The 24240-nt window shown below is 32.1% G+C and overlaps 1 protein-coding gene across 2 annotated transcripts in view; it reads right to left on the bottom strand.

Moving 5' to 3' along the window:
• The window catches only part of LOC111710576 (puromycin-sensitive aminopeptidase-like protein), a gene marked incomplete at its 3' end in the record, with an annotated part of 44513 nt that extends 21014 nt beyond the window's left edge, over positions 1–23499 (bottom strand). The window contains 11 exon segments of one of the 2 annotated variants that reach the window (XM_023484684.1): positions 13714–13821; positions 14039–14124; positions 15066–15144; positions 15867–15958; positions 17378–17553; positions 18372–18444; positions 18693–18818; positions 19244–19305; positions 21550–21627; positions 22967–23013; positions 23367–23499. In XM_023484684.1, coding sequence (XP_023340452.1) covers positions 13714–13821; positions 14039–14124; positions 15066–15144; positions 15867–15958; positions 17378–17553; positions 18372–18444; positions 18693–18818; positions 19244–19305; positions 21550–21627; positions 22967–23013; positions 23367–23480 — 1041 coding nt within the window. 2 annotated transcript variants of the gene reach the window in all.
• Between the last annotated feature and the right edge of the window lie 741 nt (positions 23500–24240).

Here is a 24240-nt window from a genome sequence, read left to right as displayed (position 1 = left end):
GTATGAACATCCCTGTCAACATATTATAGGACTTGATATTCGCTCCCAATATGCGCATAGCTCTAGTTTAGAGTTGCCCTACAGTGTGCCTGTTATTCTACAAACTAATAACGTCAAACGTATTGAAAAGAAACCCTTTATTGATATTATCAGTTTTTGTAAAGCCCTTCAAAACAATCCACAGCAGTTAAAAGTGCAAACCCTCAATTCTCAGGATAAAATATGGCGAGAGGAATATTATGCTGTTAGCCATTGGTTAAAAACTTGTATGCTAGAGCAAGAAGTAAATATAAATCAGTTTAAAGTAAACCTGTGTTACCCTAGAAACCAGCAACGTCGCACGACCAGTCCCATTAGGTCAAGATAGGTCAGATTAGGTCGGGTTACGTCAGATTACCAAACTGGTTGGAACATGACCAGTCCCCCTAGGTCGTGTTTGGTCAGGTTAGGTCGGGTTAGGTCAAATAACCTAACTGGTCTGATACTGGTCTTAACCTGACCAATCCACTTAGGTCGGATTTGGTCGAGATTGGTTGAGTTATGTCAGGAGACCTAACTGGTCGGAACATGACCAGTCCTTCTAGGTCATGTTTGGTCAGGTTAGGTTGGATTAGGTTGAGTTACCTAACTGGTCTCATACTGGTCTTAACCTGACAAATCTACTTAGGTTGGATTTGGTTGTGATTGGTTGAGTTATGTCAGGAGACCTAACTGGTTGGAACATGACCAGTCCCCCTAGGTTGTGTTTGGTCAGGTTAGGTCGGGTTAGGTTGAGTTGCCTAACTGGTCTCATACTAGTCTTAACTTGACCAATCCACTTAGTTCGGATTTGGTCGAGATTGGTTGGATTAGGTCGGACTTGGTTGCTTTACCTAGCTGGTCCTAACTGCTCATAACTTGACCTTTTAGTCAGATTGGATTACCAAACTGGTCATCTGGTCACAACCTAACCATGTGCCCTTAAGTCGGATTTAGGTCATATTAGGTCGGATTAGGACCTTCTGAGTTTCGCCACTAGATGTCTCCACCTGAAATTTAAATAAAAGCCATGGTGTTATAAAAGGGGGGGGGAGGAAGGGGTAGTGCCGAGTGGGGTGGGGGTAGGGGTATCAACAACAGAAGGACAGTATGGTGTGAATGTAATACCAGGGGGAGGGGGAGAGTTAAAGTGTAGCAGTACTAATAGAATAAATTAGACTCTGCTCAGTGGTTAATAAATAGGATGAATAAATTTCTAGTTTGGTGATTTGGACGTCAAAACTTTGGTCATTTGGACGTCAAAAGTTTGGTCATTTGGACGTCAAAAGTTTGGTCATTTGGACGTCCAAAGTGACGTCATTTCGACTTCAAAAATTAGGTTGTGAGGATGTAAGAATCCTTGTGTTAAACGTCCTCAACACGTCCTCAACACCTAACATACGACGTTGCCGGACGTCCCATTGGTAATTATTGACGTCCTCATGACGTCCTTAGGACGACTTCTGGTTTCTAGGGTACACAGCTTTTAGTGCTTCGGGGCAAGTTAACTTTAGTCATTTCTTTGTAGATGCCTATGTCACACTAAAATTATACTTTTTAATTACAACAGTTTTCCTCATGGTTGTAAAAGATCTTGTTGTGTCAAGGATGGTCATACTATTGTATATGCCAAAAAATTTAATGCAACAACTCAAATTATCGAATATTTAATGAGACGGTTTTATAATTTATTATTATTATTTACACAAATATGAATAAACTAAAAGAAACTATATGATCGATGAAAATGAATAATAATCAGTAGAGGATGGATATTCAGGTTCTTCTTCCACCTCACATCGAAAGGGTTGATTTCCAACTAACTCGTCCCCGGGAACCTTGCTCCACCCTAGCCTGGGGTTTAACCCTAGCTTCTCCGGCCTATCGGGCCGACACACACTAGCACAACGCCCTCTGAGATAACGGACAGCGTCGCTTGGATTAAAAATAGACTCGGCTTGGCTTGTTTCCAAATTTTCAAGTAAACAACAAATTTAACCGTTATTATTATTATCTGTATTTACAGCAGGGATAGAAATAAACATCCCCTGATAGCAACGCTCTTAAAATCCCTTGAGCCGCGCTGATTGTAAAAGATCAACAAAAATCACAACATCATTACAATACTCCCATAAATCTGGAAAGACGAGCTTCCTCTGATGGCAAGCATGAAATTCTTTTGAAACTAATAGAAATTTGGAATAAAGCCACTCTCAATACTAGTGTGGAAATAGAAATCTATGATACCAGTGATTATGATCATCAACCCTTTCCCAAGAGGAACCCTTACTTCTAAATAGCATTCCTCCCCAACAATCCTAAGCCACTTTTTTCAGAATATATATGAGAAAAAGTATAAAGGGTTCTTAGTTAGATTTAAAATTAAAAACCGAGTAATGTGTTCCGGCAATTGGCTATTGCATTCAAAGAAGTTTTATCCAGCCCAAAACAATGTATAGTGAACACATGAAAGCTACTTATGCTTCTCAAAAAACTATGGGACCTGCTGTTCTAGGGTTACACACTTTTAAAGGAATCAAAGTTATTCACGCTTCCTATCTTTTATATTTAAAAGAAAATTTGATTTTGTGGAAGAGCCCCTTATTATTACATGCTGGTTTGTATTGTCACTCACCCTACCTGAAAGAAGATATAACTCATCACTTACAATTGCGACAAACCATTAAAGAAAAATTAAAAAGTGCTACCCTTTCTCCGGATGATCCTCACAAAGCTGAACTTTTGTATCTAGACACCAATAGTTGTTATTGGGCTGTGTATCATAAAAATCTAGCTAATAATGTAGCACCTCATATGAAAAATAGTTATGAGAACAAAACAAAAATTCCTATGTTGATTCTACTACTTTATTCTTATCACAGAACACATTGCGCAAAGAATGAGTATTTTTGGCGAAAAAATGTATAAACTACATTTTGACTCACAAGAACCAGAAGTTCATCTTAAAGGAATCAAAAAAGGTTTGCACAAAGAATTTAAAGATTCCACACATTCATTATACGCAAAAGATAAAACAGTAATTGTTCAATCCGGTTTTCGTTGACAGGCAGGCGGTGGTGTTCATTTAATCACAGAAACTAAATATATTTTAAATGGTGTACAACCTAAAAAAAGATTTTTCATCCATAGTCAGCACAGTTATACATAGGGTTGTTAATCGTTTTTGTAAACGATTGTTAGACGATCGTTTAACGATCGTTTTTTGTTTCGATTTCAAAAACGATTGTTTCGTTTTTGGAAAAAAACGATCGTTTTTAAAAACGACCCACTCATTATAAACTTTTAGAAAACGAATAGCGATTGTTTTTGAAAACAATCGTTTTTATTAAAACGATTTGCGACCGTTTTTTATACAATTGTGTTTTAAAAAAATGATCCTTTTAAAAAAAAAATTTTATTGACAATTATTTTAACGATTGTTAACGAATGGTCGTCGTTAACGATCGTTAACCAAGGGTCGTCAATAAAGATCGCTAACAAAAGGTCGTCGTTAACGATCGTTAACGACGGGTTGTCATTAACGATCGTTAACAAAACGACGAACTTTATCAAAACGGTCGTTTTTGGAAAAAAATTACATGCAACCTTATTGAATGTCGTCTTACATGAAGTTTAACAGTTGTGGGGGAGTTAAAACTCCTTGATATTTTCTTAAAAACTACTCAATGATAAGTACAGATGCCCTTCAGGTCGGTTTCCTCACTTTGTTAACGATCGTTAATGAAGGGGTCGTCGTTAACGATCATTAACGGAGGGTTGTCGTTAACAATCCTTAACAAAGGGTCGTCGTTAACGATCGTTAATGAAGGTTGTTAATAACGATCGTTAACGAAGGGTCGTCGTTAATGATTGTTAACGAAGGGTCGTCGTTAACAATCGTTAATGAAGGGTCGTCATTAACGATCGTTAACGAAACGACGAATTTTATAAAAACGATCGTTTTGAAAAACGATCGTTTTTAAAAACGAGCGTTTTGAAAAACAATCGGTTTAAAAACGACCATTTTTAAAAAAACGACCATTTTTAAAGAACGAACTTTTTAAAAAAACGATCGTTTTTAAAAACGATCGTTTCATTTTCGATTTTTGTCGTCGTTTTCATAACGAAACGATCGTTTTTCTGAAAAATGAAAATGTTAACATCCCTAGTTATACATACTAATTTTTACAGAAAAAATGAAAACGAAAATCTTAGTTAAAAATAGAAACTCAGAAATGAGTCCCATCATGCAACAGGATTTTAAAAATTTCTTGCGTAGAATCCAACTAAACACCATAAAGCTATATCAATCTGAATGCACAGGTCTATACATTTTTTTTCTATAAACTTAAATTAATCTCTGTTAGTTTAGAAATCGGAATAAATAACATAATTGAGTTCCTAGTGGCAGAAGTCATGGAAAAAGTTGACATCAGCTAAGAAAACAAAAATAAAGAGGACCCTACAGAAGATATATTTTAGGACTCCTAAATGTTTATTGCCAATTATCAGCTGTATGCTCTTATGAATCTAATGAAGAAGGACAACTTGAATGTATTTTTTGGCCCACTTGCTTCTTGCTTCCTAGTCCACAAGATCTATCTCACAATGCTATAACATTAAACAATTTTTTTGTATTTTAATAAATTTCAGAAAAATGAATCAACCAGCTAAAATCATAATTATTGATCAAGGCTCTCCTATTTCTAACTATCTATTATCCATGATCACAGAATTATTAAAAAGTCTTGTAGACGCTACAGAAACTTTAGCACCCAATGATTGTTCAGGTAAATGAAAACAAATAAAATAATATCTTTTAATTATTTCTTTTTCAGTGGCTAATCTAGTAAAGATGAATGGTGTGATGAGTGATAAATGTTTAGAAGCTTTAGCTAATCATCTAACCACGCTAAATATTGAGACTGCTCCCAAGAAAAGAATTAATGAACTTATTGATGTTCATTGAATTCTCAGCTTTTACCTCCTATCATTTAGTTGCCGATCAAATTAATTATCGTAAATTTTGGCCTGTCTGTATTTTGTTATGTAATAATTAAGTTTTTCAGAAAAATGGCCTTCTATACATTTTGACCAGATTCTGTTCTGATACCTTATGTAAATAATCCAATCGACATCTTTCCATTCTATCTACCATACAGGAATGTCAGGACAACTTTAGATTAAAAACTTATCTCCAACAACATCTTTCTTCTGACAATTTCACCATATTTCTTCTTAAACAACTAAAAATTCAGGTAATGACCTTCCTACATCAAAAAATTCTTTTATAATTTCTGTTTTAGATCCATCCCTCTGCAGATTTACGAGTCAATGCTATGATAGGTTTACCTAACATTCCATATTGAAGAAATTTTAGTTCTTTTCTCTCCAATCCCAACTTTGACTTTCAATTCCAATTTCTAATATTTTTAAATACCTACACAAATCAACAGCTTTATGTAACACAAGCTCTTCAACAACATGGCGAAATCAAAAAAATTTATTTTGCACAGGTATTAATTCAAACTATTTTAAATTAACAAGGAATTAATTCTTATTATTTTTAGAATGGAATCTCCTGTCATGTCATCTTTTAACCCAATCCTAAAATACAACTTTTGAAACAACTCGCCTGTCTCTACATCAATGAAGAATATTTAGTACTATTTCCTATGCATTTCAATGATAATGTACCTAATATTAGGATGCATTGCTACTAAAGGTCAACCTTTTCAGAAAATATGGCTGTCTTCATGTAATCCTCTTCTTCATCTATTTCATCTTTAGAGTCATCAACTCCAAAAATGAAAGCTGGAATGTGTATCCAACAAATTGACTTTCAACACTTAGAAGACACTCAAAAAAAATTATCTATTCATATGCAGCAAATTAAAAAATATATTGATTTAATTGAAGAAATTTTACAAATACAACAAGATATCAAAAGACTTCAAATACAAAAAAAAACTATGTATGTTTCAAATTACAAATTCACAAGGCCTCAGTCCAGCTGCTCTTTAATTGATTTTTTATTTCAGATCTACAATGCCAGCTGTTCATTCTACACCCTCAAGATCTAATTTCTACTCTGTTCAACCCAAATCTTCACTCCACTCCTATTTCACTCAAATTGGGCAAGAAACTTCCAACGTATCAATGCATACTATTTGTACAATCATTAAAAAACTTATTATGCAAGGACAAAATTTTGATAAAAATAACCCAGCCCTTATTCTTTGTGATCAATGATTGGAAAACATATTTGGTATGAAAGCTTTACATGTGTCACAAGTTCAGAATGCTTTAGCTAAATCTTTGATTTCCGTCAATAAAATAGATATAGAATCTTCAATTCAACCCAGTAAAATTAAAAAATCAAATAATAGATATAGATTATCAAACCATTTCTGAGAGCTCTATATTGCCTCTGGAATTATGAACCCCAACAAACAATTCTTTACCTATCAAAAAACAGCAAACTATTTTCTGCGTATATTATTGCCAACAAAGATTGTATCCTGGATTCTCGTAACATAAGTGTTGCCATCATTAAAAATGATCCTCTAGCTAAAACTTTTCAAGTTAAAGCATTCCATCGAAATCAAGTTTATCAATTTTTAAAACCACATTTATTTCCTTGTGATGTACAACCACTGAAAAAAAGAATGTTAAGAATATAAATTTTAATAAATATTTTTTCAACAGTTTATTAATTAATATCATACAGAGTTAGATTCATAAAACATTGTTTAGCATATAAAAAACATACAAAAATATTAGATGGTATAATGCTCAGATAAAAGGGGTTTTGTTCAAACAAAAAAAGATATTTAGACCTCCAAAAAAGGAAAATGAAATGTGAATCCAAAAAATTGACTCTCAACACTTACTCGAAAAAGTTATCTATTCATATGCAGCAAATTCAAAAATATATTGATTTAATTGAAGAAATTTTAAAATCATACAAAATATTGGTTGGTATAATGCTAAGATAATTGACCTGCTGATTAGTCAACTATCTATCATAAAAATTATGATGAAATTCACCTAACAAATTTCGTCACCTTATTTTTACTTATGATTGATAGATGGTTGACAATTAAATCAGCAGGTCATTAATACCCGAGGAGATCTCAGAGAATACGATTCCAGCTTTTAAAATTTTAAAATCGACCTACAAACGTTGGAAATTTACACTACTTGTAATGACTGCACCACTTTTTAAAGTTTACAAATAAAAAGCAAGTTTGAATTTATTGTGATCAACTTGTTTTTAAATTAAGAGACCCCTTGCGGTTAAATTTGGAAGTTTACATCGGATCATACACAGAAGAAAGTTGTAAATCAAGTTTATATTTTCAACAAAACCGGTGTCATGTTGTATATCGCTCCTGCGTGAGATAATTCCCGGACTACTTTATTTTGGTCTGAAGTATAAATTTAAAAATATTTTAATTCATGTTTTTGAATTTTAAGATCAATTATACAAAATTATTACATGCCCATAGAACATATGAGAAGACGACAGTCAAGATTTAATATTATTTTTTTCTTCTTCTAGAATTACAACATCTAAAAACTAATTATGTTTGTTTACGATCTGAAGGCGTTTTTCAATACTTTAATAAATTATCATTGGGAAAATGTGAAAATCAAATTGCAACACTACCCGGGCGCTTTTGAACGTCACACCAGAGGGAGTAAATGCCACATGGTGACATGTGTTTACACAAGGCCGGCTACAGTTGAACGTTTTTCCAGATTGCAACTAACACTTGTGTTGAAGAACACTATCTCAATATAGCTAGGCCTGGGCAACCTTTCCCTTTACAAACTACAGTTTCAAATTTCAAACATAAAATGAAAAATTTCGTTTTAAACTACGGTTAATAATTATCGGTTTTTTAAAAACAAAAAACGATAAATAGTTTTAAAATATTTTTGCTAAAGAATCTTCGAGTTTTATGACAACAGAAAAAGGATTAATTTTCAAATTGTTAATAAACCGTTTAATTAAAAAAAGACCCAAAACATGCACCATTTGATTTATATAATTAGATAATAAATTAAAAGAAAAACTATGAACTAAACTTTTATTTATTAAAAAAACAAAACGACTATATTTGATGAACCTTTCAATTTCATGAATTTATCCAATCGCTAAATCGATTGAACGTGCCAAGCCCAGCCCATAGCAGCAACCAATGAGAAGGATGTTTTGTGCAATTCAATCAGAGTAGAGTTAGGACTGGGCGTCGTTCCTGGGTAATAATCGTTTTTTTCACGGGAACTAACAGAAAAATCAAGAATTATGCTATTTTTTGGAAAAATAAAGTTAATGCATATAATTTGTAATGTGTGTAACGTGGAATAAACGGTTAATTGTTTAAAAGAAACGGTCTGAAATCTTTAACATTTCTTATTGAGTAACATGTTCTAACTCTAAATGTTGATATCAAATCACGGNATTGGGGGGGTTTGTAATACTATTCTTAGTTCAACTTTTCAAAGCCAGCTCATTAAAAAAAAATATAACTTTAACTTTAATGGTTAGGGTGCTAGGGAGGTTTTAAATCTAAATCAAAAGTACATTGAAAAAATTTGCAAAATTATTTTGAAACAATTCAAAAAAAATCCGCGAAACCAAATATAATCAGTAGGACTTAATATGCGGAGGGGGAATGAATGAATGATGATGGGTTCAAAATATTCCAGCGGGATGGAGGGGGGAACACAAACCAGCATGGGATAAAACTTCAGAGAAGATCTGTTATACGGGTATTATTTAATCTTTTTTCTAAATTAAACAGTTCTCTGTATCTTTACATTTCTTTGTCTAGGCCCAAATCATTTAACATACAATCATACCAAAACTATGCATATTTAGGACGGGGGACCAAAACTATGCATATTTAAGACCGGGGACCAAAACTATGCATATTTAAGACCGGGGACCAAAACTATGCATATTTAAGACTGGAGACCAAAACTATGCATATTTAAGACCGGGGACCAAAACTATGCATATTTAAGATCAAAGACCAAAACTATGCATATTTAAGACCGGGGACCAAAACTATGCATATTTAAGATCAAAGACCAAAACTATGCATATTTAAGATCAAAGACCAAAACTATGCATATTTAAGACTGGAGAACAAAACTATGCATATTTAAGACCGGAGACCAAAACTATGCATAATTAAGACCGAAGACCAAAAACTTCAGATCAACGGAAATAACGAGATTCCGGCAGGTCAGCCGGAGTTTCAGCCATATTCCAAATGCTCTAAAAAAGTAAGAAAGAGCAGATTGAGTTGAAAGAGTTGAGTGAGTTTAGAGTGAGTTTAGAATGAGTTGAGTGAGTTGAGTGAGTTGAGTGAGTTGAGTGAGTTGATTGAGTTGAGTGAGTTGAGTGAGTTGAGTGAGTTGAGTGAGTTGAGTGAGTTGAGTGAGTTAAGTGAGTTGAGTGAGTTGAGTGAGTTGAGTGAGTTGAGTGAGTTGAGTGAGTTGAGTGAGTTGAGTGAGTTGAGTGAGTTGAGTGAGTTGAGTAAGTTGAGTGAGTTGAGTATCAATTTAGTGAGTTTACTTGAGTGAGTCGAGTTTTTTTTTTAAATAATCATTCATTTCTGTAAGTTGTTGAAACTGAGCGGTTCTTCCCTTGGCTAACAGTGTTACATGTTATAAACTTTTGGTCGTCAATTAAAAATTTGATATAAATGAAATTAAAAACTATTTTTACTCCAATTTGTATCAAATTTTATCCAAAGAGAATATATTGCTTTCTATTTTAATCTCGATGTTCTATGATTTAATGGTATTCTTGATGAGTACTATATTGCCAGCCAGAAGCGGACATGGAGGAGGAGGGGGTTCGGAAATGTGAATTCTATATATTCCTGTGCTGAGCTACCTCTAGAAAGAACAAAATTTTTTAAGTGCCCTTGAATAAATTCCTGTGTACGCCTATATTGTCGTTGTAGATATCGATTAACTGGCATTTTGAAATTATTATGTCAATACCTGTAAACTAAAAATTGCAAAAACATGTTTATGTCAATTTAAACATTTTAATGTATTTAGGATTACAAATAGGAGCGAGACAGTGATAATTTCAGATTAGCACAAAACTAAATTAATAAGGAATTTTAGTGCAGATGAAATACAAAAATTTATATTTGTCCGTACATTCAAAAAGCAAAATATTAACTTTTGAGAATCTCTATTTTTAAAATTTAGTGACTCCTAGCGGTTATATGTTGAACTGAGGCTATCAGAAATTCTTATACTTGCAATGGTGGAAAGTTGTAAATCAAGATTCCAAGGTATAGAGATACTATGCGCTTAGTGTGCACAGGCAGGGCTTGGCAAAATTCCCTTTACAGAGTGGCAACCAACAAGATAGCAGGTAAATAAAGGGGGGGGGGAATTTGTCGGCGGGAGGGGGTTGAGGAGACATCGTGTAACCCTATACATGCTGGGGTACTTGAAAACCAGGATACGCTTGGGGGGCTTTTAAATCCTAAGATTAAAGATAAATATGACAAATTATACAGTTTTGGAATTCTCTGATTGGCCAATCTGTATTTGAGTTAAGTGAGTTTAGAGTGAGTTGAATGAGTTTAGGGTGAGTTGAGTGAGTTAGGGTGAGTTTAGTGAGTTGGGCGAATTGAGTGAGTTGAGTGTGTCGAGTGAGTCAAGTGAGTTAAGTGAGGAGTTGAGTGAGTTGAGTGAGTCAAGTGTATCGAGTGAGTCGAGTGAGTTAAGTGAGGAGTTGAGTGAGTTGAGTGTGTTCAGTGAGTTAAATGAGTTAAATGAGTTGGGTGAGTTGAGTGAGTTGAGTGAGTTGAGTGAGTTGAGTGAGTTGATTAGACAAATCCTTAGTCTTTGTCATTGTCAGGTGTTACTTTTTAAACGTTGTTTCCTTTTAATTTAGTATTTTTGGACTACTGTCTCCCCTAAGTACACCACTGTGCCTGACCTGAGGAAGGGAAATGCAAGCAGATGTAATATTAAAAGAGCCTCCCCCATGGATGCCCCCCATCAGCCTCTCAGGGGGGGGGCACGCGTATGCCCCTGGGGGGGGGCCACGGGAAAATATTCTGCGCGAAGCGCGAAAATTTTTTTGGCCCCCCCCCCTAAACATTTTTAGGGGGGGCCAGAAAAATGTGTATTATACTTAAACAATAAAAAACTAACTTTACCAACCGGATATTCAGAAGTCAACACATCTGATATGAAATAAAAAAAGAAATCTATTCTGGTTAATTTATATATATATATGTAATAATTGTAAATTAATTATTTTTGTGATTTATACAGGGTGTCCCTAAAACATGGGAATTCAGTGACGAATTCGATATCGTCTTTGCTATTGTAATCCTAATTTCAAAAGCCATAATATTATTATCTCTGCTAGTGTTTATTTTATGAAAAGGGTAATGTCACCCCAAGATGAACAGTGAAGATCGGACTCGACAGAAAAGTTATATATACGAAATGTGAACATTGCAGATGAAACTCTTACTGATTACTTCTTTCTCAGTAAGTATCACTTTACTAAATCAAAGAATTATTTAAAAAGACGATATTGAATTTGTCACTGAATTCCCATGTTTATTGGGACACCTTGTATAAATCACAAAAATAATTAATTTACAATTATTACATATATATATATAAATTTTCATTAGTTATCCATAAATTAAATATGTACATTGTACTCAGAAACTGCAGACAAGAAATGCCTTTCATTAAAAATTCATGATTTTACGTGAAAAATATTTTCACGCAATATTTGCAATAAACATATAGGATTAATTTAATAGTTGTACTACAGTATTAAAGCAATATCATAATAAGTGGCAGAACTTATAGTGAAAATATCTAAAAAATGCTTAATACACCCCCTTTCCCTTTCCCAGGAAAAAACAGCATAATGCAAAAAAACAAAGACTAAGGCACCTTGGAACCTTGTCAACCTGTTCTGATCTACGGCAGTAGTTAGCCTCGAAGACGAAGGGGGTCTGTGTGTGTGTATATGGTGTATTAAGTGCTATATCGATTGAACTATAATCTCAATAAACTAACGTTCAATGGTGTTTTTTTTTATTTTACGATAAGAGCTCTTAGATTTGCTCTAGGTCAGGATTCATGAATCGCTAAATTGCATTAATTATGTGGAGGAGGTGGTGCGAAAGGGAATTTTTTTGAGTGGGGTAGGGAATGGGTTTCCAGCGGAAAGGAAAAATCATTTTTGCATTTTGTTTGCTCGCAAAATTTCGCTTCAATCGGTTTCACAAAATTTTTGCCAAAAAATGTGAATAAAATGCAAAACTTTTGTGAATTAAATGGAAAAAACAAAATTTTGCGAAAAATACAGAATTTTTAAAAACAAATGCAAAATATTTGCAAAAAATTGCGAAAACTCATCAAGAAAGACAAATATTTTGGGAATACAATAGCCATTTTCAAAGAGAAATTTATACGCGAGCCCAATATGGATTTACACAAAATATAAATATAGATTAAGAACGACTAGGAGACACTAAACAATCACAGATATGCTTGAAAATACTTTCTCGATCCCTTTAAGATCTTTCTTTTGAACACAAAATAAAATTTACTACGGGAAGTACATTTTGTGAACAAAAAAATCCTGATTTAGGAACCAAGTGACCCGCCGCATGCGAAAATTTTTTTAAAGATAGATATTGTTTTCTGTTTTGCACTAGGTTTCTTTGAGAAGCTTTTCTGAAATCTCAGGGGGGTGCAAAGGTCCCCCCTGTATCCACCCCTGATACTTCCAATATCATAAAACTCTATAATGTATTCTGTAAAAGTTTGCTTTAAATAAACAAAAGCGGAAAAATAATTCAAAAATAATCATTATAACAAGTACATTTTGTTTCTTCATATATTTTCTGACAGGGTCAAATGTGTCTTATAGTGCAAGAAAAACTATGTATAAAATAACAATTTTAAAAACGACCTATAAACAAACAGTATGAACAAAACTGACTGTTCGCTGGAGACCTATACCTGGAAAACATCAATGATCATTCCATCTTGTTCAACTGATGTTATGAGAGGAAAGTTATTGTAGCCAAGTTATTGCTTGGCAAGTTGTTTTGTATTCTTAGACAGTTTTATATTTAATAGACCAAACTCCATTAGTCAAGTCTAAAAGCTTGCAGCTATTAACAATGTGTCACATGACACAAGCTGTTGTCAGGTGATAAAGTCTGGCCAAATATCAAGCTCTCAATATAGGTTTATTAAATTAAAACCCAAGGCAAAGCTTTTTTATCGCAGGTTCTGCAGTGGAATGTTATTTCAAGGCAACATGCTAGAAATTCTATCATTATCTTCCAAGATTCATGTGGATTATACAAAAAGTGAAGTAATGTACCTGGAATAAATCAATGATCATTCCATCTTGTTCAAATAATGTTATGAGAGGAAAGTTATTGTATCCAAGTTATTGCTTGGCAAGTTGTTTTGTATTCTTAGACAGTTTTATTTTCGTTGGACCAAACTCCATGAGTCAAGTCTAAAAGCTTGGAGCTGTCAAACATGGGTCACATGACACAAGCTATTGCCAGCTGAAAAAGTCTATCCAAAAATCAAGCACCAAATTTGGGTTTAAAAACTTAAGACCCAAGGATTAATACAATAAGTGAAGTGATGTACCTGGAATACATCAATGATCATTCCATCTTCATCAACTGATGTTATGAGTGGCATATTAGACAAAGTGCTGTATCCATCCAGACGAACCACTTGTACTCGGATATTTGCCTGAAAATTTTAAAATATACATTTGAGAGATAAACTTGCAGTTTTTAGGAAAAAATTATGAGTCAAACTTTCAAAATGTTTATGTAAATCTTCAGAAATTTACCTTTTTCTTAAAGTTAAACAAAAATTTTGATTAGTTTTATTTATTCAAAAGTTAGATATGTTTAAATATACTCATAAAATGAGTATTTTTTAACCACTTAAACAATCTTTTAACCTTCAAAGCTGGTTCATCAAAGCAGGGAAATATATTTCTTGCATTAGTTGCCTCGCCCTGAGTGAACCAACAAACTTTACTGTCTCCTAAAAAAAAAAAAAACAATTAAAAAAAAAATCTGAAATGTATGTAAGATTCTGATCTATTAAATCCAAAAGTATGTTGCCAATTATTTTGAAAAGGAACTTTCAACACTTTTCACTGCCTTTATAATATACAAACCCGAAACTTGTTAGTATTTTTTATTTAAATAGGCAGTCTAGCTTGCTTGTGGGATAATTTGTTTCTTTAAATGAAAGCTCAAGCTTATTTTATTTACTGTAGAGTCTAGAGTGTACAAGTATATAGGAGGAAGTAACTATTTAGTAAGAAGTTTGGTTTGGATTTTTGAAATACAGTGTAATTGTTAATTCCTTATATATATAATATATATTATATATTATATATTATATATCTAAGTAGGGTTTCCAACACAAGAGGATTTACTTGCACACAATTGCGAGCCCTACAAATTTCAGGCAATTCCGTACAATTGAGTGCAATTCAAAATCAGTTGCACGCAATTCCGCTCAACGGAATTCACACAGAAAACCCTAAATCAAAGTATAATCAAAAATAGATTAGAAGACTCAGTTTTTGAAAATTAAATTACAATGTGATATTCTTAAAAGACTTCTTGAATATGTTAAGTTTAGGTATTTCTTTTTGTATATATCACAAAATTAATTGTAAATCTATACTAACAATGCCCATTTTGCACAAGATAAAATAGCACCCTGATTCTTATTTACTCCTAAAATCTATTTTATTTAAATGCTTTGTTATCATTATTTAATTTGGGTGGAAAGGATAATCAAAACAGCCAAGAGCTATTTTCCACCTAGTTGCTATAAACATGTAATGTTAAAATAATCATCAGTTTAAAATAGAAAACCCATTCTGTACACAGATACATGTATTTTAACAATTTGACCAAAAGTATTTGTAAAAAATAAATAAAAAATTAAAAGGTTTAAATTGAGATTATCTGCAGTGCATGGTTTATAGTAGAACCCATACTGATAGTAACTAGTTCTCAGAGTATCCACTTCAAAAATCAGGATCAACTAAAATAATAATAATACTGATAGTAACTAGTTCGCAAAGAATCCACCTCAAAAATCAGGATCAACTAAAATAATAATAATACAGATAGTATCTTGTTCAAAGAGAATCCGCCTCAAAATCAGGATCAACTAAAATAATAATAATACAGATAGTAACTTGTTCAAAGAGAATCCGCCTCAAAATCAGGATCAACTAAAATAATAATAATACAGATAGTAACTTTTTAGAAGAGAATCCAACTCAAAAATCAGGATCAATTAAAATATCAATTAATAAGAATGAAAACTGTCAACGCAAATTAAAATGACCATTAAAGCTTAGAGTGTTGATCCCAAATTTGTAACAATTCTTGATACCCTTAATTCTGAAAAAAAGTCTAGGTTTTAGGCAGTTTTAGCAAGTTGTACATTTTAAGTGGAACCAACCATATTTAAGCTGCGGCTTAAATTTAAACCACAACTCAAATTCCTTAGATTCGGCCACTAGACTGTTTAACCAAGTGTTAATCAGTGTGCCCTTATTTGCTGTTATATTATTAATGGGCAGCCATAGTACATTTGAATTTCCAAGCCGGGTCAACCTTTCTGGTCGCAGTTTGTACTGTACCTAGCTCTATGGACAGGACTAGCCGGTGCAGTCAGACTTTATGCTTCATATAGGTTGAATTTAATTTTACTAAAGAAGCAGAGGTGCATGTATTCTAATGTTTTCTAAAACTAACCTTGTAAGTGAGATCTGCAGTGAATCCATTCTCAACACATACTTCAAAAAATGTTCTTTGGAAATCCATTCCAATCTCTGTCAATGGCAATTCTAAAAAAAAGGGATATGTATAAATAATTCTTAAATTTCTAGTCATTTGATTTTATTTCCTTGAATTAATTGAACTTGGGACATTCATCATCATATTTATCAAAATAATAAAGACAACTTTTAATTAAATTTTTTGATTTCCACCAAGCTTTGAATCGGATACACAAAAGCATGAAAACAAAGACTGGCAAAGACTTTTTTACTACAGTGATTACCAGAAAACTCTGAAATGGTAAGATGACTTTGAGAATCAAGTTTTAACTTTGAAAGCCCAATAACCATGAAACACACCAATTGTGCAATGTAAACAGACCCATTTCACAAAATAAGTGATTTTTCAAGTGTCTGGTAAAACTATTTAGTTTGCAACACCATCTAATACACTTAAGTATTGCTATATTCTTGTCTTCCTATTCCATTTTCTGTTATCACTGTACCAAACATGTTATTTATAAAAAAAACAATTGGAAGCATTAAAACTTACTAAATAAAAAAAAAACTTTTTAATTGCAGGAATTAAAGAATACAAATGCCAAGATTAAAGAACAAAGAACTTTTCCTCAGTGGTATTCAGATAAAGGTTAAAGGGAGTGTTTCAGAAAAAGAAAAGTGAAAGGGGGTATAACAGTTGTAATATCTGAATGATTAGTTTTAAATTTAATTTAGCTATTTGCAATCTAAGTGGAATAATAAAACTATGTGAAATTATACACTCTTGGATAAAAGACAATTGTTAACCATTTTCTCCTTACAGAAAGATAGAAGTAAAGTTAGAAGCAACAATATCAAATACATTTCAATATCAGCCTATTTCCCCGCATGTAGGGTTGTTAATCGTTTAATCTTTTTAATTTTTAATTTACGAAATGTATGTATTTAATCCTTATACAAATCTCTCAAAAATGTAAACGAATTTGTCGTTATTATTGAATACATGTAAACTATGTTGTACAATTTAAATAATAAGACAATAAATATTTAGATCTCAAAAAAAATTGTTTAATCGTTAATCGTTAATCATTAAACGATCGTTTTTTGTTTCGTTTTTAATTGTTTTCAAAAACGATCGTTTCGTTTTTGTAAATAAATGATTGTTTGTAAAAATGAACCTCTTGTTTTGAACTTTTAGAAAACGAATTACGATCGTTTTAGAAAACGATTGTTGTTTTAAAAACGATTTGTGACCATTTTTTATACGATTGTTTTTTATAAACCATTGCTTTTGAAAAAAAAGATCGTTTCAGTTTTGATTTTTCATCATCGTTTTCATAACTAAACGATCGTTTTTCAAAAAAAATGAAAACGTTAACATCCCTACCCACATGTTTCGCAAACATTCTCTTTAAAGGGTATACCTCTTGTGAATAAGTAATGTTACCGTAAGACAGATAAAAACTGGAAATTCAGGAACAGTCTTACCTGTTCCTTCAAGAAGCACTAAAACATCCAGCACTGTCATCTCATCAGCATGAAGTTGGATACAAGGTTTAGAGGTTGTGCTGACTATTTCAATTTCAACCAAACCATCAAAGTATATTGGAGCGTCCCCATTATCATCAAAGGTAGAGTCACTTGCCTCCAGAAACAGATCGTAACTAAATACAATTTTCAACTCAATAACTTTTTGCCTAGTGCATGTTCGCCAAGTAACATTTTGCCTAGAAAACAATTTGCCTATATAACATTTTGCCTAGACATAGTTTGCCTAGATAACAATAGAGGGTAATTTTATCCTAAATAAATTCACCAATTTTTCTTTGAAAAATATCTAGAATTTCAATTGAAAATGATAAATGTTTAACATTGTTTACAAATTTATTCTTTCAGATCACTGGATTGCTGCATGAAGGTCATGTGAGCTAGAAATTTCAGAAGCCCAGCTTTTGACATTTTATTAAAAGCTTCAACCAAGCATCCATCGCTCTTGATCCTGCTTTCTATCAACATTAATTTTGTCCATCCAACTGAATGACATGCACTAAAAAAGGTGTGAAATTTTTAATTAAAATTTGCATTTTTTTATATTTTTTTACACTTGAATGTGATGTATATTGAACCAAAAAGAAATTAATTAATGTATGAAAATCACAAACTCACAAAAAATTGTTTAAAAGAAAAATTTAATTTTATTTACACTGAGCAATACAGTAAAATTCTGGCTGTTAATGCATTCATTCATGGTGACCCACAAAGGATGATACTGTAAAGACGACTGTTAAATACAATATTTCCATGGTTGAATTGGATATTCTGCCTTAGAAAATAAAATTAGTTTTAATAGGACCAATTTTATGATTTATAAGGAAAGTTTCACAGAATCTTAATGTAAGGAAACAGACTGTATAGTCATCTTTTAAGTAATATTCTGTATTGGTAACCATTTGGACCTATGTACACAATTACAAAATATTACCTCAGTGGGGTAACATCAGTTGGAAGTCGGAGGCCAGTAGTTACTTCCTCTGCTGTTGAGATATATCCATTTACTGAATAATATGGTAACATGTCTTATAGGTTAAGCAAAGGAAGTGAGTCTTTTATTTCTTTTATTGAAATTGAAGAAAGATTCTAGTAATAATATTAATCCTATTACCACTGACATCTGGTTTACCCAAAATAGAATAGGGGGGAGGGGTCACAGTGACCCCCTTGCCCCTTGGTTGTAATAAAGTTAACTTGATATGCTCTAATTTTACACTGGTATACATGTTATATGATTCTGAACTTGACTTACTGTACGTTGGGCCAGGTCCTAATGAACATTTCCAGTTCTCCTCGCTGGAATTAAATGTGGCAACAATTCCACAACTGCGCACTCCATCATTTCCCGCCCATGGGTAAACGTTAGGCACATCATTTCCTATAAATGATGTAAAGATTTTAATCATATATTAATTAGAATTAAAAATAACAGATAGGACATTAGATGTAGTCTTTTCAAGGTTTAGGGTTTTTTGTTCTCAATAACTCTGGGGCATGCTGCATAAAACTACAAGACAGAGAGAGAGCATGATTTTCGCTGACTGCAGGTAATTCCTTTGGGCTTCTGCCTCAGGGTTATTGTGATCAATAAATCCCTATATCTTGAAAAGACAACATCTAGTGTCCTATCTGTTATTTTATTTAATCTATGATTCTAATTGTCTAGTTTTTATTAAGTAACCTCTTGTTGAAGAATTGGGATCTCTCTCTAAAGAGTGATTACTGATCATAGAAATATTAAGTTTTTTGATTTTTTATATATGTTTACATTTAATGGCATCATTTATAAAAATAAGCTGTTACCATTTCCATCAGTGACACTGTTCTCATCCACATAGTAGACTTCACCAAGAGGAGATGTGAACCTGGAATGAACAACAATCAAATTTAAAACAATGAAGAAATAAAAATTGCTAATGAAATGTTTTTTGAAATATTTCTAAAAAAAATGAGCAGAGTTGATCAACTATAAATAATTATGTCATATTTATCTATCGATGTGTTAATATATATATTCATAGAGTTGAGTTTGATATTTTCTCTAAGATTATGTGCAAGCTATACCAAGATATATAAAATGTTATATAAGGGTCAAATTATTCCAGGCAATCCTGAACTGAGATTTTAAAAGAATAAACCAAGTAGAACCAGGCACAGATAGAACCCAAGTAATAATTAGTTCTGGTTTGACCAATGAGAGACTGCATAGAAAGCTCTCTCTCTGAAGCGGACAGATAAGCTGTGACAAGGACAATTTTGAAAATTCAAACTTTATGTAGAGGCAAAGACTGGGTTTTACTCGGGTTTAAGATATTTTCAAATGAATATTAATTTAGCTTTTCGTTAATTTTTTCTAGTAATTTGTATTCTGAATTGCTCTATGTAATTTTTTTAATTACCCTATCTCTGCTGGGATACTTGAAAACCAGGATATGCTGGGGGGGGGGGGGTCAATTTGACCCCCCATCTAAATCCCATGTTTGATGTCCAAATATGACAAATGTTACATCATTGGAAAGCTCATGTGCTCTACTTTTAGAATTTGCAAATTCGCAAAAATTAAATTTTTTATCGCAAAATCCAGTTATAATGTAATTGCAAAAAACAATTGTCCAAAAAAATGAAAAATTATACATTTTGAAAAGCCCTTGACCATGCCATTTCAAATATGCAAAAATTTTTGCAAATTTTAAATAACCTGATTTTTAATCAAGAAAAACTAAAAATGTGCAAATTTCCTTTGAGAGGTTTATGCAATTTTTTTTTCTCGCAAAACTTGGCAATTCGTTTGAGTATGTCAAAGGCTTTCCAAAAAGCTAAATTTTATCAAAATCTGACAAGTGGAAGTGGGTCAAAACAAAGATTTAGTTTGTTACAGGCAAAAGCAGTCATTCAGGCAGTGTGCCTGAGGACTCAGGCAGTTAGTATTAAAGCCCGGTTTAAGGCCTAAAGGGAGGGCTTTGGGTATGTAGGAAAAGTCAGAAAATTTTAACAGCCTCAGACCAATACTTTTTGAGTTATTTAAAAATAAACTACAGGGGGGCAAATTGACCCCCCCCCCGCAGGAAAAGGGTTAACATTTGATGGTTTGATACGTTTTCTCTACTCTTAGAAATCCCCGTGATTTATTGAAGAGAGAGATTTCTCAAGGAGAGAAAGTAATTTTTGTGTAAACGTGTTAATTTGTTGAATCATGTTTGAACACGAAAAAGGTTCATTTCTTGCCAATTATAAATTCGAAAGTTTTTTATATTTTTATGTTATAAAATGGCTGACTCATGATGTCATTGAAACAAATTTTAGATTTTATTAGGCTGTTGTTACTGAAAAAAATGTTTGAATGGTATCTATACAAAAGGTATCATACCATTCCACTGGAATTCTAAATGATAAATCGACTTTTCTCCGGTCATAGATATCTTTGAAAAGTATAAGACTGATACCAATGAATTAATTAGTTTACCATGCATTACCCAAAATTCCAAATATGCGTGCTTATAATTTAATAAAAACTTTTTTATTTGTTCTTCCCTGGAGAAAAAGCTGAAAAAATGTATATGCAAAGAGAATAGAATATATATTAGAGGGGACTTTACTAGAAAAAAGTGTAAAACGGCCATTTTGTTGTACTGTTTCCATACTGCAGGTGTACTTCACATATTTTTGCTTTATAACCTTTTGGGCCCTGGAACATCATTTTATAGAAAATGTAAAATTAACATTAAAAGAAAACCAAATTATGAAATAGGCTGGTTTATAGTTGACCAATGATCATTTCACATAGACTCTATGCCTTTCACTTTAAAAACAATGATTTTCCGTTTTAACTATAAATTAAATGATGTTTTTTATTCACCTAATTCATTTTATAAAGTTTATTTAACAGCTTTAAAAAATTCTAAATTGAATGGATAGTCCAGGGAACATACTATTAATGTACTCTACTGCATATAATTTGTGAACATTTACATGATTTCTACACTTTGAACTCCCTTTCAATCAGAAATGGACTGAAAAAATTCATAACGAGGAATTTTCCAAATTCCACTCTATAATATATATTCTATTCTCTTTGTGTATATGAAAGGAATATTTAGTTTTCTTTAAACCTGCAATTGATATACTGCTGGGGTAAGATGCAGGCTAGAGTTATATCACCTCCTTCCACCAGATCATCATTCGGGGTTCTTTAACACAATATAACAAAATAAAATTTTTAAAAAAAACAGTTTTTTGTATTGTTAATTATTCTGAACTTTAAAAAAAATATATTTTTAAAATAGAACAAATCTGAATTCAACATTAAATGTCCAAAAAATTAGGTAAAACTTAATAATTTTCGTAAATTTTTTATCATGGAAAGCAGTTTTTAAGTTAGTTTTTTTGGCCTTTCAGGTTTTTCAACTAATACGGCTAAAATCTGGTATAAAAATTTTCAAATGTGACCCTTCTAAAATAAAAGAATAGGTAAACGTTTACGGATCTTAAATTTGAAATCAAACACTATAAATTTTTATAAATAAATTTTTTTTTTACTTTTTACTTTTTGCTATCTCTTCTCTTGGCTCTGTTTGACCTTTATTGTGAAATTCATAGATTATCAAAAAAAAAAGATAGGACACTGGATGTCGTCTCATCAAGATTTTAGTGTGTTTCGTTCACAATAATCCAGAGGCAGAAGCCCAAAGTAATTAAACGTAGACGGCGTAAAACAATCTCTTTCTGTTTTCTTCTAGGCTGACTAACACAAAACTCTTTTGTGCTTCTCACTCAGGGTTATTGTGAACGTAACACACAGAAAAGTTGAAAAGACTACATCTAGTGTCCTATCTATTATTTTAATTAATCTATGGTAAAATAAATAAACATTGATATTGATGTTTCAAGAACGAGAAAAGATATTTAAAATGAAAACATTACCGAAAGATCTATTCAGATCAAAATAGAAATTTAAGACTGAAAATACAATTCTTTTTTTTTATTTCTGTCATTTTTCCGTAAAAGACATACTTTTCGAAAGTGAAAATTGCATTATAAGAATAATAGGAAAATATTTGATTCTTGATTATTCACGTAAAAACTTTTTTTTTATGATAAAGGTGGATACATGAAATATAATAATAATAATAACTTTTGTATTGCAGACAACAAGTAAGGTAGTAATTAGAAAACAGTGAATTGTTGTGTCGTCTTTAGATAATTGTAACTGATTTGTTTCTAAAAAAGATTTTTTTTGATTACATGCCATCGGTTTCTGTTACCAGATTTTAATAATATTTCTGGTTTCTGTTACCAGATTTCAATAATATTTCTGGTTTCTGTTACCAGATTTTAATAATATTTCTGGTTTCTGTTACCAAATTTTAATAATATTTCTGGTTTCTGTTACCAGATAATAATATTTCTGGTTTCTGTTACCAGATTTTAATAATATTTCTGGTTTCTGTTACCAGATTTTAATAATAATATTTCTGGTGTCTGTTACCAAATTTTAATAATTTTTCTGGTAAAGTTATAATTTTGTTCCTTGCAACATCTAGTAGACCGTTAGACCAGTGCACTAATCCATCAGCCTAAAGTTACAATTGATTTTTAACATTTAGAATTTTTTAAATAAACTTTTTAAAGACTCGTAAATTTTACTATGCCAAAAAGATATATTTTTAAGGTTAAAAAAAAAATCAAAATAGTTTTTAAAAATAATTTTGTCTTAGATTCTTTTGAAGCCTCCGAGTTGAATGTTTTTTAACGATATGCACTTAAAAAATAAGGACAAATATTTGCTAAAATCAAAATGTTGATTTAAAATTTTAAGGAATATAAACTGCAATTTAAAATATCAGAGAAAGAGACACGCCAGGATATCTTAATCCTTATTAATTAGACAATGATTGAAAGAGTACTGCTGTGAATCGGACATGCATATCTCTACCTGCAGTACACCTGGTACAGAGCGTACTGGAACACCGTCATGAACATGTACTGCACCATGTACATACTGTACAAGAAGAACCGTGTTAACAGCAATCAACAAAAGCATGTTGAAAACTGATTTTTTTAAAGTTGGACTTTATAAAGATAAAGATATTTGTGTAAATATACGTTTTCTTAAGCTTTAAGATAATAAGTTCATACTTATCAGAGATATGTAATTAGGCCAGAGATCATACTTTAAAGGGACTGTAAGCATAATTTCAATTGACCCTACATTTAAAAAGATTGACATGCTCAATTCACAAGAGTATCCTTTAACCGGCCCAATATAGGTCGGGCCCCCCCGGACCCCCCCAAGGGCCAACCGAATATAGGTTGGGGGCCCTCCCGCCGGCAGAATATATATGTTGGGGTGGGTTAAAAACAGATTGCACTTTTACCGATTTTGGGCTTTGGTTTTTACAGTACTTTTGTCTTAGAAATTTTGCAATATATTTATAAAATAAAAATAAAGTGTTTGAAAGATTGTGGCGACTTTTATTTGTAATAATACTTTTACAAACCTTCAATCGACACCTTTTTTTCCTTTAATTATTATGAATTAAATAACATTTTACAACATTTTTTTAAAGCAAAATGTTGTTATTTTAATCGTCAAAAAAACTTGTACGTTATGTCAGGCCGATTTGACGTTTAATTTTAAGCTAACAGAATGACAAACAGATAAGCCAAATAGATAGGTAGATAGATTTATAGAGATTTGCGGCGCCATAGTGCAAAATTATAACTTTTGTTGTGCAACTTTACTGTATAGTGTATGGTGTTTTTTTCAATATTTTATGAAAATTTGTAATTTATTTTTGGTA

Source organism: Eurytemora carolleeae, unplaced genomic scaffold, assembly GCF_000591075.1.
Source record: "Eurytemora carolleeae unplaced genomic scaffold, Eaff_2.0 scaffold1060, whole genome shotgun sequence".
Lineage (NCBI taxonomy): Eukaryota > Metazoa > Arthropoda > Copepoda > Calanoida > Temoridae > Eurytemora > Eurytemora carolleeae.
The sequence above is the reverse complement of the archived record's forward strand: the minus strand, read 5'-3'. Positions and strand labels throughout refer to the sequence as shown.